Source organism: Centruroides sculpturatus, unplaced genomic scaffold (genome assembly GCF_000671375.1).
Source record: "Centruroides sculpturatus isolate CEXI.00-Female unplaced genomic scaffold, Cexi_2.0 scaffold338, whole genome shotgun sequence".
Lineage (NCBI taxonomy): Eukaryota > Metazoa > Arthropoda > Arachnida > Scorpiones > Buthidae > Centruroides > Centruroides sculpturatus.
In genome coordinates, this window is record NW_019384628.1 from 648,131 (window position 1) to 663,361 (window position 15,231).

At 26.6% G+C, this 15,231-nt stretch overlaps 1 protein-coding gene across 1 annotated transcript in view; it reads left to right on the forward strand.

The window, feature by feature from the left end:
- The window catches only part of LOC111625676 (inactive phospholipase C-like protein 1), a 60,975-nt gene that overhangs the window by 12,110 nt on the left and 33,634 nt on the right, over positions 1 to 15,231 (forward strand). Inside the window, exons 2-8 of the mRNA XM_023368891.1 lie at positions 8,248 to 8,397; positions 8,678 to 8,884; positions 9,124 to 9,163; positions 9,246 to 9,375; positions 11,569 to 11,681; positions 11,878 to 11,941; positions 12,021 to 12,114. Of these exons, the coding sequence (XP_023224659.1) occupies positions 8,248 to 8,397; positions 8,678 to 8,884; positions 9,124 to 9,163; positions 9,246 to 9,375; positions 11,569 to 11,681; positions 11,878 to 11,941; positions 12,021 to 12,114 (798 nt within the window). The remainder of the gene's footprint in view (positions 1 to 8,247; positions 8,398 to 8,677; positions 8,885 to 9,123; positions 9,164 to 9,245; positions 9,376 to 11,568; positions 11,682 to 11,877; positions 11,942 to 12,020; positions 12,115 to 15,231) is intronic.

Below are 15,231 nucleotides of genomic sequence, written 5' to 3' on the forward strand. Positions count from 1 at the left end.
CGCATGTACACGAAGTATATGGTAAAATGATAGAAAGAACGAATCTGATTGAACACATCAGCAGAAACACCTGGGGTCTGGGCCCAAAGAATGCCCGTCTCATCTACAAAGGAGCCATTGAACCGGGAATATTATACGGAGTACAAGTATGGGGAGAAGCACTGGAGAAAAACTATAATAAAAAGAAATTAACAACAATACAAAGAAAAGCTGCCATTAGAATATGCAGGGCATATAGAACTTCTCCTACGGACGCCCTATTGGTGATGGCCAAATTAAAACCAATACATCTGGCTGCCAAGGACATCATATGGGAAAGAAGCCTAATCAAAGGAAAAAACAAGTTTAAAACAGAAGAACAGATAACGACGGAAATAAAGAAAGGCCAACTCCCCGATAACAAACAACTAATCAAAACAATTATAGAAAATGATACGGAAGACATAGACAAAACAACAATCATTGCCAATCCAGCAGAAAAAGAGACATACAAAATAAAATTGAACTACAAAGAAGCCACCGACAAAAGAAACATCATAAACATATACACAGATGGATCGAGAACTAGCACAGGGGTGGGAAGTGGAATCATAATTAAAGGAAAAAATGGAAATACAATGTATCAAGGTTCATTCAAAATAGCGGATTACTGTACAACTGTGCAAGCTGAGACATTTGCCATATATAAAGCTCTGGATCACATTTACAAAAATAAAAATCATTATAGAGGTGAATTAAACATTCATACGGATAGCCAAACGGCTCTGTCAATTCTTAAAACAAAAAACAGGAAAACTAAATTAACAAATGAATTGATACAGATATCTGAAAAAATACAAAGAATCCGGAACATCACTTTCAGCTGGATTCCAGGCCATCAAGGCCATAAAGGAAATGAGATGGCGGATGAATTAGCCAAAAGAGCGACAAGAACTGACATAAATAGGATCTATACAAGGATTCCAATAAAGGAAATTAAAAAACAAATTAAGAATATAACGGAAAAAATATGGCAACAGGAATGGACAACATCTACAACTGGCCGCAATTGTTTCAAGTACTTCCCTAACATAAAAGACAGATTACAAAACAAAGTTTTTAATCTCTCATTTGGGATCACACAATGTATAACAAATCATGGTAACTTTAAAGCATATTTACATAGATTCAAGAAAATAGATAATCCCTATTGCGACATTGATACCACTAAAGAAGACAACGCTCACCATTATTTAATGGAATGCACCAAATTTAATAATCAACGAGAGACCTTTATAGAAAAATGCTTACGTGCAGGCCATAATTGGCCCCCGAGAGACACTGATCTAGTAACAGATAAAAACCTGTTTAAAGCTTTGGAAAAATATATAAACGACACTAAGGTGCTTATTGAAATTAACCACAAAAACAAACATCAAAAGGATGACAGACAAAATAGTGACAACAAAGAACACATGACTGACAACTCGGAAGAAGAGGAAGACATCATCAGAAGGGAGGATGATGAAAGTGATACAGGAATTCAGACTACAACAGGTGAAGAAAGGGGAGTAGAGAGTGAGACTTCTGCGTGAAAGCGGACGTTGAAACAAAACTACATGGAAGTATATGGTCACGCAAAACAAGGCAATGAGTCACTTGTAAATATTTTTATTATTTCAATTTAACCAACTGGTTTAAAATTATTCTACAAGGTCTCCCACCATTGTAATAATCCTTCGAGAAGAAACTTTGAAATTATACTCTTTTCCTTGCTTGGCAGTTGAGACTGTAAGTACCAGTCCAACTTGCCATGCTTGCCACATTCACTTGATTTGGAGCAGAAAGGACTACCATTGATAGTCCCATTCCCGCGCTGCTCCAATTATTATTGTTAACCCTCAAGGGCTTATGTAATCAGCAATTCTAATTTCTTACATAATATAAGTTATTGTAAACATTGTCGGGACTTAAACTCTGGAAAGACTCCAGCTGTATTATAATTGTATATATTGTATTATTTTGTTCAAAAAATGCCGATGCAGACGCCACGAGTCCCATGCCTTCTTTCACACTATCCTATCTTTCTTTCTTTTCACACTTCACATCTCATGCTTTCTCTTCTTTCCTACTTCCAAGGGCTAAGTACGTCGCTTAAAAGACGGACAGCTCTCTAATCTCTTTTCTCAGAAGTCAGAAGGTCCACATTAGGCTGAGTTTTCGAGACTCTACTGTACAATAATTATAAAAAACATTTGTAAAAATTTATGTTAAATTACTAGATACCATAACCATACTTAGTCAATTCTATATCTCATATACACTGTTGTGTGATATTCAGTCCTTGATGGTATTTTTATTTTGGTATATTCTTATCGTCTTCATTAAGTCTAATACACCATGAAATTAAAACCATCATATTTTATATTAAACTGTCTCTTGACTTCCCTTTTACATTAGTCATATACATTTATTTTTTCTTTTAACGATTATGTGATTAATACAATTAATATTACAATGTTATTTATAAAATAGTCTAAAATAACATCCAAAAGAATTATTTTTTTTTTTTTCAAATTTTTATGATGCAGATTGAATCTTTTTAATTCAGTAACCTTGGAACCTGGCAATTGCTGGATTACAGAAAATGATAGACTACAAAAATTGATCTTTAAGAAAATCACGTGAATAATCATATGCTTATTTCATATACATAAGGCAGTGTTATCAAATGTAGAACTAAGCTTAAAACAGGAAATAATACAACCATTAATGTTCCAAACAAGGTATTATTGTTTCATTTAACATAAAGCCCAAAACCAAAAATAATACTTATAATACCTAAAGCTTAGATTACATAGTTGACATTGTATTCAGGATCAGCAGTGTCTTCAAGATATAATGGTCATCTGGTACATGTACACTGGAGGTAAATAAGGTGCAGGAAAGTGGATTTCTATGTTAGAATGAGTCTTGGCCATGTTATTAATGACCTTCTTCATCTATTGTTACAATGATGTTTGTTTCTAGTACTTTGGCTTTTCCTTAATTAATTTTCTTTGAATGAAATGTGAGAATCAGGAGTTAAGGGATTTATTTTAACATATTTGTAAAAATAATATTTTAAAATTATTTTGACAGAAAAATTATCTAAGTTAAAAGGGGAACTTTCTTTTTGTCATGGAGGGAAAACAGTTTAGTTCTTCCAAAAGTGATAGTTCAAGTGCAATGTCTCACTCTTCTATCCACAGGAATGCCCGACTTCTGTCTCACATTAGAAGCGTGGGGTGATTTTCAATAATTCTATTGGATAAAATTCAGCATAAAAGATGAAAGGTCATCTTCCAATGTGCTCTTGTTTTGGTGCTCAATGCTTTAGCCAATGCTTGTATCCCTCTCCCAGTTTATCACTTTGGCTCTCCCAAGAACTCTCAACTCTCCTCCAGGGCCATGTGGTAGATTTTCTCAGTATGATGCAAGTCTTCAAAATGTTGCCCCTTAAATGCTGCTTATGCTGCCCCCTTGTGGTGCCGCCTGATGCAGCCGCCTTTCTGTATCATAGCGCGGCATGGCCCTGCTCTCCTCCTCTATTATGTAAACTCTTTCTCATCAAGATAGATTTAGTAGTTTAGGATTTGAAGTCCTCTCTCTTGTATGAATATTGAGACAAAACATTTTATTTTATTCTTAACATAGTTTTTATTGAAACGCTATTTAATATATATATATATGATAGTTATAAATTCATATAATAAATATATAGTTTTATTGTAAACTATTATTTAGATTAATTTATACCTAACTCCATTGTTGGCCCACATAGTTCATGTAATCACGAAATTAACATTGTTAGCATCTAAGGCAAATCCTCTTAAAATTCTGGTTGATTTTAAATATCTTTAGCCACTCAGAAGATGATAAACTCATTATGAGTTGAGATGTGATAGAAATAATCTCAACTGGTGTCAGGACAGACAAAGACTGACTTTTTAATCTTTCTTTTATTTACATTTCCATCCTGTACATGGAACAAAGTTGACCCGAAATTTCCACTTTTCATAGAAAAAATAACTGACACAACAGATCTACAAACTAGTGACAACAGATTCAAAACATGCCAGACCATGGAAGTTGCCTGATCACCAGATTAGAAGTTCAACATGTATTAAATATCAAGAAGATTAGATTAGAATTTAGTCTGTTGACTTTTTGCTTTTTTTTATACTATTACCGTTTCTCTGAATCTATATAAAGTACAAATCTTTTTATATATCATTTCTTTCATTCTCTTAGATGATTTAATCATGTAATGATGTTTATTATTCCTGAATTTTAAACTTCTTGGTTTTTAAAAATATTAAATAATAATGAAAGTATATTTGTTTCTTGGATGCCTTTAAGTCAATTGTAATTATATACATATTAAATGCAAACTAATCATTATAGTAGCTTAAGGATACAGATCTTTGGAATGACACTTTAAACACTTAAGATTATTTGCCATTTGGATGCAATTCTGCTTATCTTTTGTAATGATGTAGGATTCTTTAGTGATTAATATAATAACATTGAAATTAGAGAGGTAATATTTTTATAAACTTAACAAAATAAGTTTATTGCTGTAAAACTACCAAACCTACAACCATAAAATGCAGTAAAAATTTCTTTATTCTCATATGTTTTTAATTGTCTTAAATGATTGAAAATGTATAAATAATATATATGAAAAGATAGGTAGAGCTGCAGGGAAGATGATAATCTCCAAAAGGAATCTGCTATATATGGATTAATTTGAAATGACAAAGGACCAATTGATCCATTCTGAGTTCCAGGAATATACAAAATTTCCATAATGGATTTTATATAAAACAGAGTAAACAATTTGTTATATAAGGGCTACTTTGAGATCATTAGCAGCAAGAGTCAAAGAATGTAAAAGTGGCATCTGTAAAGCCAATTATAAGTTGCATTAGCAACATATGTGCTAGCTTGGTTTCTGTTATAGAAAACTGTTTGGAATTTATTGTTTTAGAAAGTAATTTTCTGAAGATTGTTTAAGATGATTGAAAATGTTTGTTAATAAAGACATGTTTACTGCATTTTATGGTTGTAGTGTTGGTAGTTTTACAAGTGTAGTTCTTATAGGAGTTAAGAAGTTTGTTGCTATATGATGCAGCTTTAATCAAGATCAAATAATTACTCTAATTATAACAAATATGCAAATGTTTTGAAAAGTAGTGCCTTTGTAATTTTTAAATATTTCAGATAATGCATTTTATTCAAATTGAATATACAAAACAAAATATAAGACCTATTTTTCTATATAAGAACCGTAAATGTTTATACACTTATCCCAGTGTGCCATGAGTTTGAAAATACCAGTCTTTTTTTAAGTTGAATTCCAGATTTCAGTTATTCATCTGATTGAAACTTCTTCCTGCCGAGATATGTTTTTTGTTGAGCCAAATAGATGGATGCAGCAAAAATTCCCAACCGTAGGCTAAAATATTTTCCACAACCATCAGTGCTTGCAGCCAGATCATTCATCACATGGACATTTGTCACACTTGTTTCAACATTTTGCACCATTGTAAAACTTTTGAACAATTTATGTAATAATCAGAATACACATTCAACATTTTAGCATGATTTGTGATAATTTTCTTCTTTCGTTTAAAACAATTGCACTATAGCTCTCTATTCCTCTAAAATAGACAATGTGATAAGAGATGACAATTTAAACTAACCTATATCATAGCCTGTGAGAGATATTACAGTACCTGTTGAATAATGCTGTGGGAGAAGAAAGGATGTACATTATGGCCCTTCTATTTTTACCATATTCAAATTAAAATGAGTGCAATAAAAAATAAGACATTCATTTTTGAAACATCTTCAGCTATATTTTATGTTTTACAAACAAGCAAAAACAATAAGTTATATTTGCATAATTAATTTTTTATTTTTTTTTTGCATGCTTTCCTTTTAATATCAGAAGATTTTAAAATGAAATATTTATGTATTTAAAATTTATAAATACTATGTACAGTCGATCCCCCCATAACACTGTTGATTATTCCATTTTATATGAGTTCCATGTTGTACGAGTCACTTAGATTTTACAAATACGTGAGCCATTCACAGCCCAACACATGTATTTGTAAAATCTAAGTGACTCATACAACATGGAATTCATATAAAACAAAATAATCAACAGTGTTATAGGGGGTCGACTGTATTGCTATTTTTCAATATTTAATTAGATCTATTTTTGTATCTTAAAGATAACCTATTTTATAATTTATATTTATTAAGAATAATCTTGAGTAAGAAATTAATTAACATTTAAATGTTTAATTAATTTGCATGGATGTGTTATCTCTTATCTTAATAAAATAAAATTATAAAAATGATATATTAATCAACATATATATCATCATCATTTATATTCTCCCTCATATTATTAGAATTTATTTAAATTAATTCACCATATTTTATTTTAGAAAATAATATTTTAAAACAATTAACAGAATACTAAGCATTTCTTATTTTAAATTTATTGTTTTATTAAATATATTTTAATTTAATACTTACATACTGAAATTAATTATAGTATTATGCAGAAGTTAAGCTGAATTCTGCCATATGGCTGGCTCTAATCTATAACATACAAGAAAAGAAAAGATATATAGTATATATCAGTGGTTCTCAACTGGGGGTACATTACCCCTAGGGGTATGAGCATAAATTGAAGGGATACTTCTTTCATTATGTTAATCAATTTGATGTAAATTATTAACACAAGAAACAAGAAACAATAAAATCTTGCTTTAAAATATCCCAGTGTGAACACCGATTTCCCTTTTAACAGTCTAAACAACTTATTTATCCACTTGATTTGCCTGTCTATTTGTGCTATTAGTGCCGAGTGAACCTATAGTCTAGTAAAATTATGGTTTAACCAAGCATTAATTTTAGAATAGAAAAAACGAATTTTTTTCTGTTCTATAATAATTATTCGATAAGATTGGGGCTTTTTGTGTTTTTACTGGACTACTGGTATTAGGAATAATGAGGTCTGGATCATACCCCCACCATGCAATGATGTCACTGCATGCATGCATTACTTGATATTTAGCAAATTTAGACATTACATTTGTTACAAAAATTGAAAGATTCATGTATTGTTTTGCACATTATAAATTTGCAGCCATTGCTTTCAAGGTCCAGTACACAATTATAATCTCTATTTAACAACGTGAGAATCAAATTTTGAAAAAATTGCTGAAGATTTATCGCAACAAATATCCCATTAAATTTTGTTAGAAATTATTGTAGAATAATTTAAATTTTCTTTATTGTTAATTATAATTATTTATTTTTAGGAAATGTAATTTATGCATGTATTTAAATGACTTCGTGATTTTATATAATATACTTGTCAAATAATAATAAATAAATGTATATACCTGATTAAATTTAACTATTATTTACATAAAATAAGTAATTCACTTTTAGATATAGTTAGTTAGTTGAAGTTTTTTTTTATGGTGCTCAGTTATAAGGGCTGTATACATCTAATGCAGTAATTATAAAATTTACATACAAAAATATAAGGGGTACTTGAGACAAATAACTAATGGGTTAATGGGGTACATCAACAAAAAAGGTTGAGAACCACTGGTATATATATTATTCTATTATCTATAATATGTAAAAGAATAAATTCCTTCAGAATAATAACTTTAAAAAATGAGGCCCTGAGCTGTAACTGGTTCTGATTAGACATATAACAATTTATTACTACTATAATTACTTTTAAAAATTTTCCACTTTTCTTCCTTCTTTTTCATACAGCTTATAAATTATATATTTAAAATAAGATAACAGAATAGAATGTAAAGTTACAAAATTATTTCTATTTATTTTGCATAAACAATAGCTTATAATTATGTTTCTTTTAAATAAAGTAATAATGTTAATAATAAACAATATTTAATTTCTTAATGAGAATATATTGACAAAAAGATTGTTTTAAATAAACTTGTAAATTGGTTAATTATTCATTTGGTAACTAGCTTTCATTGTTCATTTGTCATTAATAATACTTTTAAATCATTTAATTTTAATAGATATATTTTCCTATTATATTTATTTATTTCCTGTTAAAATTTTCAAAAATTTTGATAATAAATTGCAAATTATTTTAAAAAGAATAAATTTTCAAGTAAAATAAACTATTATGTTTTGTTAAATATTTTTATTTAGCATTAGATTGTCTAAAATATATGATTAGTGGTAGCAGCTTAATAAAAGTTCGACCAAGTTCACGACAGTACAGGCGTTTCTTTACACTCGAAGAAGATCTATCTTCTATAAGGTGGATTCCATCAACAAAGAAATCAAACAAAGCTAGATGTATGTTTATCTTTTCTCCTTTCATTTTCAATTTATTTCTAAAATTAGTTTTTAAATGCAATTAATTTAAAATAAAATTTTAAACTGAAAGTGAATTTAGTGAGGTTAATATTCTCTTTTAAAAATGTTTTTAATGCTATATAACAATCAATTGTAATACATTGATGTAATGAGTGAACAAAATGCTTTAAAATGACATTGTATAAAAGTGTAGGTCACATCAGTTATATACCATCTAAATTGTCCTTGAGTAACATTCTACTTATGATTGATGTTTCAGTGCCAATTCGTTGCATGCGTGAAGTAAGAATGGGTAAAAGCACAGAAGTACTAAGGAGCCGTGAAATTGCTGGCAGTTATTCTGAAGATTGTGCATTCTCTGTAATTTATAATGATACATTTGAATCCTTAGATCTAATTGCACCATCAGCAGATGAAGCTAATATTTGGGTGACAGGACTGAATGTTCTAATTGGTGCTTCCAAATGTATGTATTTTAAGATAAATAGTAGGATGAGTAAAAATTACTTAAAATAAAATTATTTAAATAAAGTTAATGATTTATGTTTGCTTCCTTCTAATTTACAAATTAAAATTTGCCTTATTTTTTTTTAAATTTCAAAATTAACCAAAATAATTTTAACTAAGAAATTATGTAAATTTTTAATATAAATTCAATATATTTGGTATATTTTTTAATATTCAATTATATATATATTTTTCTAGCTCCTGATACTCTTGATGAAAGACAAAGAATGAGAGAAAAGTAGTATTATTTTTACTTTCATTATTTTTTTAGTTTTTCTTATATATTTTTTTATTATTAATCTTGAAATAACTTTACTTAGATGGTTAAAAGAAATGTTTGATAAAGCTGACACTAAGCAAAAAGGATTATTAGATGAATGGGAAACGATATCATTAATGAAAAAATTAAATAATCAATTAAGTACAGTTCGTTTAAGGCAAAAAATAATGGTAAGAAAAATCAAATATTTCAAAAATATATGCTGTAAAAACTTGAAATATTTGATTTAAATTTTTTCTTGATTATTTTTTCTTTTGAATATGTGCTATTTTTATTTTATATTTATTATTTTAACACAGCAAATTTTACAGTTAACTTAACAGAAATGAAAAAATTTTAAATGTTACTGATGTTAATTCATCCTTAAATTTGACAATTCAATCATGTGATTTACCCAGTTTCAGATCATTCAACTTTAGTTTTACAGATTTAAAAAGTAGTCAAATGTTTTGTCTTTTAAATGTTGCAATCTGTTCAGATAGAATTACTCACTATTTATTCATTTACTAGCTTAAACTTACTTTAATAAATATTTATTATGATTTAAAGATTATCAAAGAATTTATTTATTTTTAAAATATATTTAAATTAAATGTAGACGAACATAACGATTGTTGTTTAATTATTATATTTTAATGTACAGTAGATCCCCCTATAAGACGGTAGATACGTTCCGTTCTTTATGAATCAATTTTGTAGGAATCATAGTTTACGGACTACGGCTGTTTGAAAGGTTTTCTTTCATAAAATTAATCGATTCTAGACTAATTCGACTCAACATTTCCAAAATACGTATATTTTTTTTAAAATAATCCGTATAAACTACGTTATAAACAAAAAATTGTAGGATTACTTACCGAGTGTGTACCCTTTGACTACGCTCGTTGCTAAAGCTTGGTTTCGTCGCGGAACAGCGCATCAAATTGCGGCCGCGATTTCTGATATTATTTTTCTGCGAAAACTTCGTTGACCTTTGGAGACATCATTAATATAAATAATTTTTATGGCCGTTAAATAAGAAATGTTTCTTTCACAAGAAATGTATAAAATTACAGTACTAAACAGACGATAGGTCGCCTAACTCGCCGTAGCGTGACGCTAGACGGCGAAAAATATATATTTAATTATAATAAAGTTACAATAAATTAAGTTAATATATAATTATATATACAGTACCTAATTTATATATAATTAATATATAATTATATGTACAGTACCTAATTTATATATAATTTATATAATACTGTCCAGACGATAGAAATCTCTCCGTAGCGTGGCGCTACGGACGGCGGGTAAGTAGTTCGGCTGCCCGATGACGTTTTACGTATTATAGGAGTTATTTTTACCGTTGTTTACGGATAATGCCACAATTTTTATAGGAATCATAACTATAGGAAACGCTTTTATAGGGGGATCTACTGTATATGAAAGAATTAAATAAAAATTTTTAATGTTTCAAGTAAATTATTTTTAGAATTGGTTATTTAAAATTTGTTTAGCAAATCAAGTGTAGAACTTTCTTATGCTGATTATTTATTTTATAAAATTTTGATTCAATTAGATCAGTCAACAAACACTGCAATGAATAAATACAATTTTGTGTAACAAAATTTATTTTAAAAAGTTACGAATTGAATAAAAATTCTATAATTTTTTATGCAGTTTTCAATGTCTCTTGTTTAGGAAAATTGATTATTTAAGTATTACAAAATTGATAAGTAAATAAATAAATTTTTTTTAAAATATTTAACAGTTTTGGTAGTTATCATCTATGATAGGAAAACAGTAATTTTCTTAACAGAAATATTTATAAAATAAAATTGAATTATTTCAGAATGTATAAAATGTTTAATAATAATAATGAATAATTTTAACAATTTAACAAAATAAATGTAATCAGCAAATTTTTTTAATTTAACATTAATTAAATTCCTATACTACCACATGTAAAAATAAATTTTGATAAATCTATTTCATAAAAATATATTCACAAAGAATTTATCTGTCATATTTAGGATAGAATATTTATTAGATAATCTAAATTGACATTAATTTTGTTTTCTAAATTGTTGTTATTTAAATTGTAATTTAAGAGTTTATTTTTATTATTAAAATAATACGAAAACTAATAAATTCATCTATTTATCTAAATTTCATTGTATAATTAATAATTTAAAAGTAATTTTATATCTTTGATTATATTTTTGAAATGTCAGGTAGTTAAATACTTAGACAACTTTTTTTTTTAACCCAAACTTTTGAACTTTTAAAATTTATAAATTTTTTAATTATCACTTAAATTTTAAAAATATTGCAAAGTATCTTAAAGAATATTATTATTATTATTATCATCATTATTTTAGGAATATGAACATGGAAAAATTGGAGAAGAAAGAGGAAGGATAGGAAGCAGTGATTTTGTAAATCTTTTCAAGGAAACATCAACTCGTCCAGAAATATATTATTTATTAGTGAGGTGAATTTTTATTATGTTGATATTGATTTTGTTAGTTTCTTTCAGGATATTTACAAATTTTAAACATTCACATAACAAAATATATAGAAAAATTTTAAGTGTAATCAATACTTGATTTTTATTTCTATAAATATAATCAAATATTGATTTTTGTTTGAAATTGTTTTTGTTGAAAATTTTTTTTTTTTTAAATCAGGTTTTCTGGAAAAGATTATATGACATTAGATGATTTTCAATTATTTCTTGAAGGAGAGCAAGGCGTAAGATAGATACATTTTTCATATGTTAATTTAGTTGTAAACAGTTTTGAAAGTAAGAATTATTAAATAATTTTTTCAGATGTACAACATTAGCCAAGAATATTGTGAAAAAATCATTCAACAATTTGAACATTCAATGGAAGCACAGAAAAATAGGCAGTTTCTTATTGATGGTACCATTTATTCATTTAAATAATATATTATTTAAGTTTGTGTGTCATGTTTTTAGACCTTAATTTAATTTTTAAAATTTATTTATTTATTTATTTATTTTATTTTTTTTTTAGAATTTAGTTTGTTGCTTTTCTAAAAGTTTAAAAATGTCAAATGTATTTTGTAAGAGAAAAAATAACATCACTTGTAACGTAAAACAAGAAAGCACTTTCACCCAATAACATCTTGAACTCTTTCTGTAGACAAATTTAGTTTCAAAAATAATTTTACTATTTTTCAAATCTGATATTTTACTTTGAATATAGTTTTTATTTACCTGGAAATATTGATTTGGTCCCTTAAATATTTTACTTTCTGAATAATTTTTTCTTTATGCAATTAACAGTTTTTCATTGAGTAAATAAATAATGATGTATAAATTCAATTCTGCAAATAGAAAACAAATCTAAAAAAATCAGTATAAAAAATTTAATTAGAATTATAACTATAGTGAACAAGAATATAAAATTTTATTATTTAATTTTTAATTAAAATTTCTACTATAATTTTTATTTGAAATTCAGTTGGATATTAATCTGAATTTGAAGATATCCTGTTTATTATATATAGAGTATGAATATTAATTATATATTAATTTTTGAAAAGTTGAATACTTTCTATAAAAAAATATTTAAAAAATCAGCTTTAATTATTAAGGATAAGTTTCCCTGGAATTATTTCAAATTTCATTTAATAAATTTTTTATAATTTATTTTAAAACTTATAATAAATGTAATACAAATATAAGTTTAAAAGTTTTTATTATTCTTAGTATAAAATTTTATTATAAAAATTTTTATCTCCTTAGGTACTGGTTTACCTTATTTTATATCATCACTGATCTACTTGTTATTTTAGGTAGCCTCACTATTCTATATTCAAGTTTTAAACAGAACATTTAAGAAATTTGAGAGAAATGAATTTTGGACTGTTATCATTTTTTAAACCACCTTCAGTTTCTTTAAGAAATTGCAATAGTCTGAAATTTCTGCTTAAAATGCAAATTTGGAGTAGTGAAACTATTGAAACTAAGAATTTTATTAGAGTAGACAAGGAATTATAAATTTACAATCAATCCCCCTATAACATTGTTGATTTTTCCGTTTTATATGAATTCCATGTTGTACAAGTCACTTAGATTTTACAAATACGTGAGCCGTTCACAGCCTGGCACATGTATTTGTAAAATCTAAGTGACTTGTACAACATGGAATTCATATAAAATGAAAAAATCAATAGTGTTATAGGGGGGGTTGACTTGTACTAATTTTTATTGTTCAATGGTGATTTATATTTTACTTTTTTAATCTATATTTTGCTATGAAAATACAAAATATTAAATTTTGATTTTGTTGTTGTCCAGTTTTCTTGCAAAAAATAACATGTTTATATTAGAGATGCTTTTATTTATTCATTTGTAATAACAAAATTGGCATCTTTCCTATTTTCATTTAAATATTTGTATTGCAAAATTGCAAACTTAATCTTATTTGTACTGTATTTGCTTTCTAATATAAAAAAAACTTACTACAGAAATAATTTAATAGTAAAAGATTTCTTTTTTAGCTTATATATTATTTCTTCAATAACAATATTTAATTATTAAAATGAATTTTCTTATAAATGTAAGTTAAGTAAACTTTACTTTTTCATAATAAGCTGAAATTTTTTAAATGACTATTATTATTTAAAATATTTCTGTAAATACTGTGTAAAATTTACAACACTGAAAAAATTTCTAATATTGTTTGTAATAATTTTATATTCACTAAAATAGCTTTACTATATGTAAAGCTATTATTAAATTATAAATTAAGTTAAATTAAGTATCATTTGATAATTTAAAAAATCATATATACATATGATTTTTTAAAATTGCTATGTACTAGAAAAAGGAACTTGCTTACAGCTAAATTTCAGAAATATATTTAACAATGTTAATCATCCAGATGAGGTGACAGTGAAACATCAAGCTAATACTATAGATCTACATTTGAATCCACTCATAAATAATTTCCTTATTCTACAATACTAATGTCAATTAAATATAATGGATATTCAATAGGTTCTTTTTTATGTATCGTAGTCAAAGCAAATTTTGAAATTAGTATTTATTTAATTTATTAATCATGAATTAAACAAAACATATTAAGTGATTCAGATTTTAGTTAAATTCATATTTATTTATTCTGGATTTTATTTGCTGTATTAATAAAATAAATAATTTTGTGTTGAGTAAAATAATCAAATAAATAAAGAACAAAATTATTTTGTAATTTTGTTACATCCTTTTATCACTTGTTTTTTTTATAGTTGACTTTTTATTATCAATACTTACAATAAAAAAAAATTTATATATGAAAATTTTAAATCTTAAAGATTAAAAACTTTTGTAATTTGTTTTTATTATAAAATTGTGTTACACAAAATATTGGTAGTTTCAATTTTATTCTATTATTCAGTATTTAAATTAGAACATTAAGTTATTTAAAATGTTAAGAAAATATTCTATAAATGTTATAGGAACTTTCATAAACTGAATACTGAATAGATAACACTGGACAACAAAAAAAATGTTTTTGAATGTTTCCTTTATTTCATGAGTGAAATCTTACTAATTTTGGGGTGAGAAAATTGAATATGACAAAGAAAAATTTTTATTAGCTCTAGTTTCTGTGGTATACAATAGATGATTTTAACAGCATAAGAGAAAGCGATACATTTTAATTACATATGCTAACAACATTGAAAGTGCTTTTGAATTTTTTTTAAAATTACAGTAACATTCTAAGAGTTCTAAATTAATAGATTCCGTGTGATTAGGTGTGAAGAGAATCATGTGGTGACTTCATGAGATCATTTTCTTTTGGCTTACCTCTTGTGAGTTCTGATGCATCCCTACACACAGACCAGCAGTAATCTGCAAGCATTGCTTCATTCCAATGGCCCTGATATCTTTGTTCCAATACAGAAATATCCTGGTGGAATCTTTCCCCATGTTCATCACTGACAGCTCCACAACTAGGAGGGAAAAAGTCTAGGTGGGAATGGAGAAAATGGATTTTGAGGGACATGTT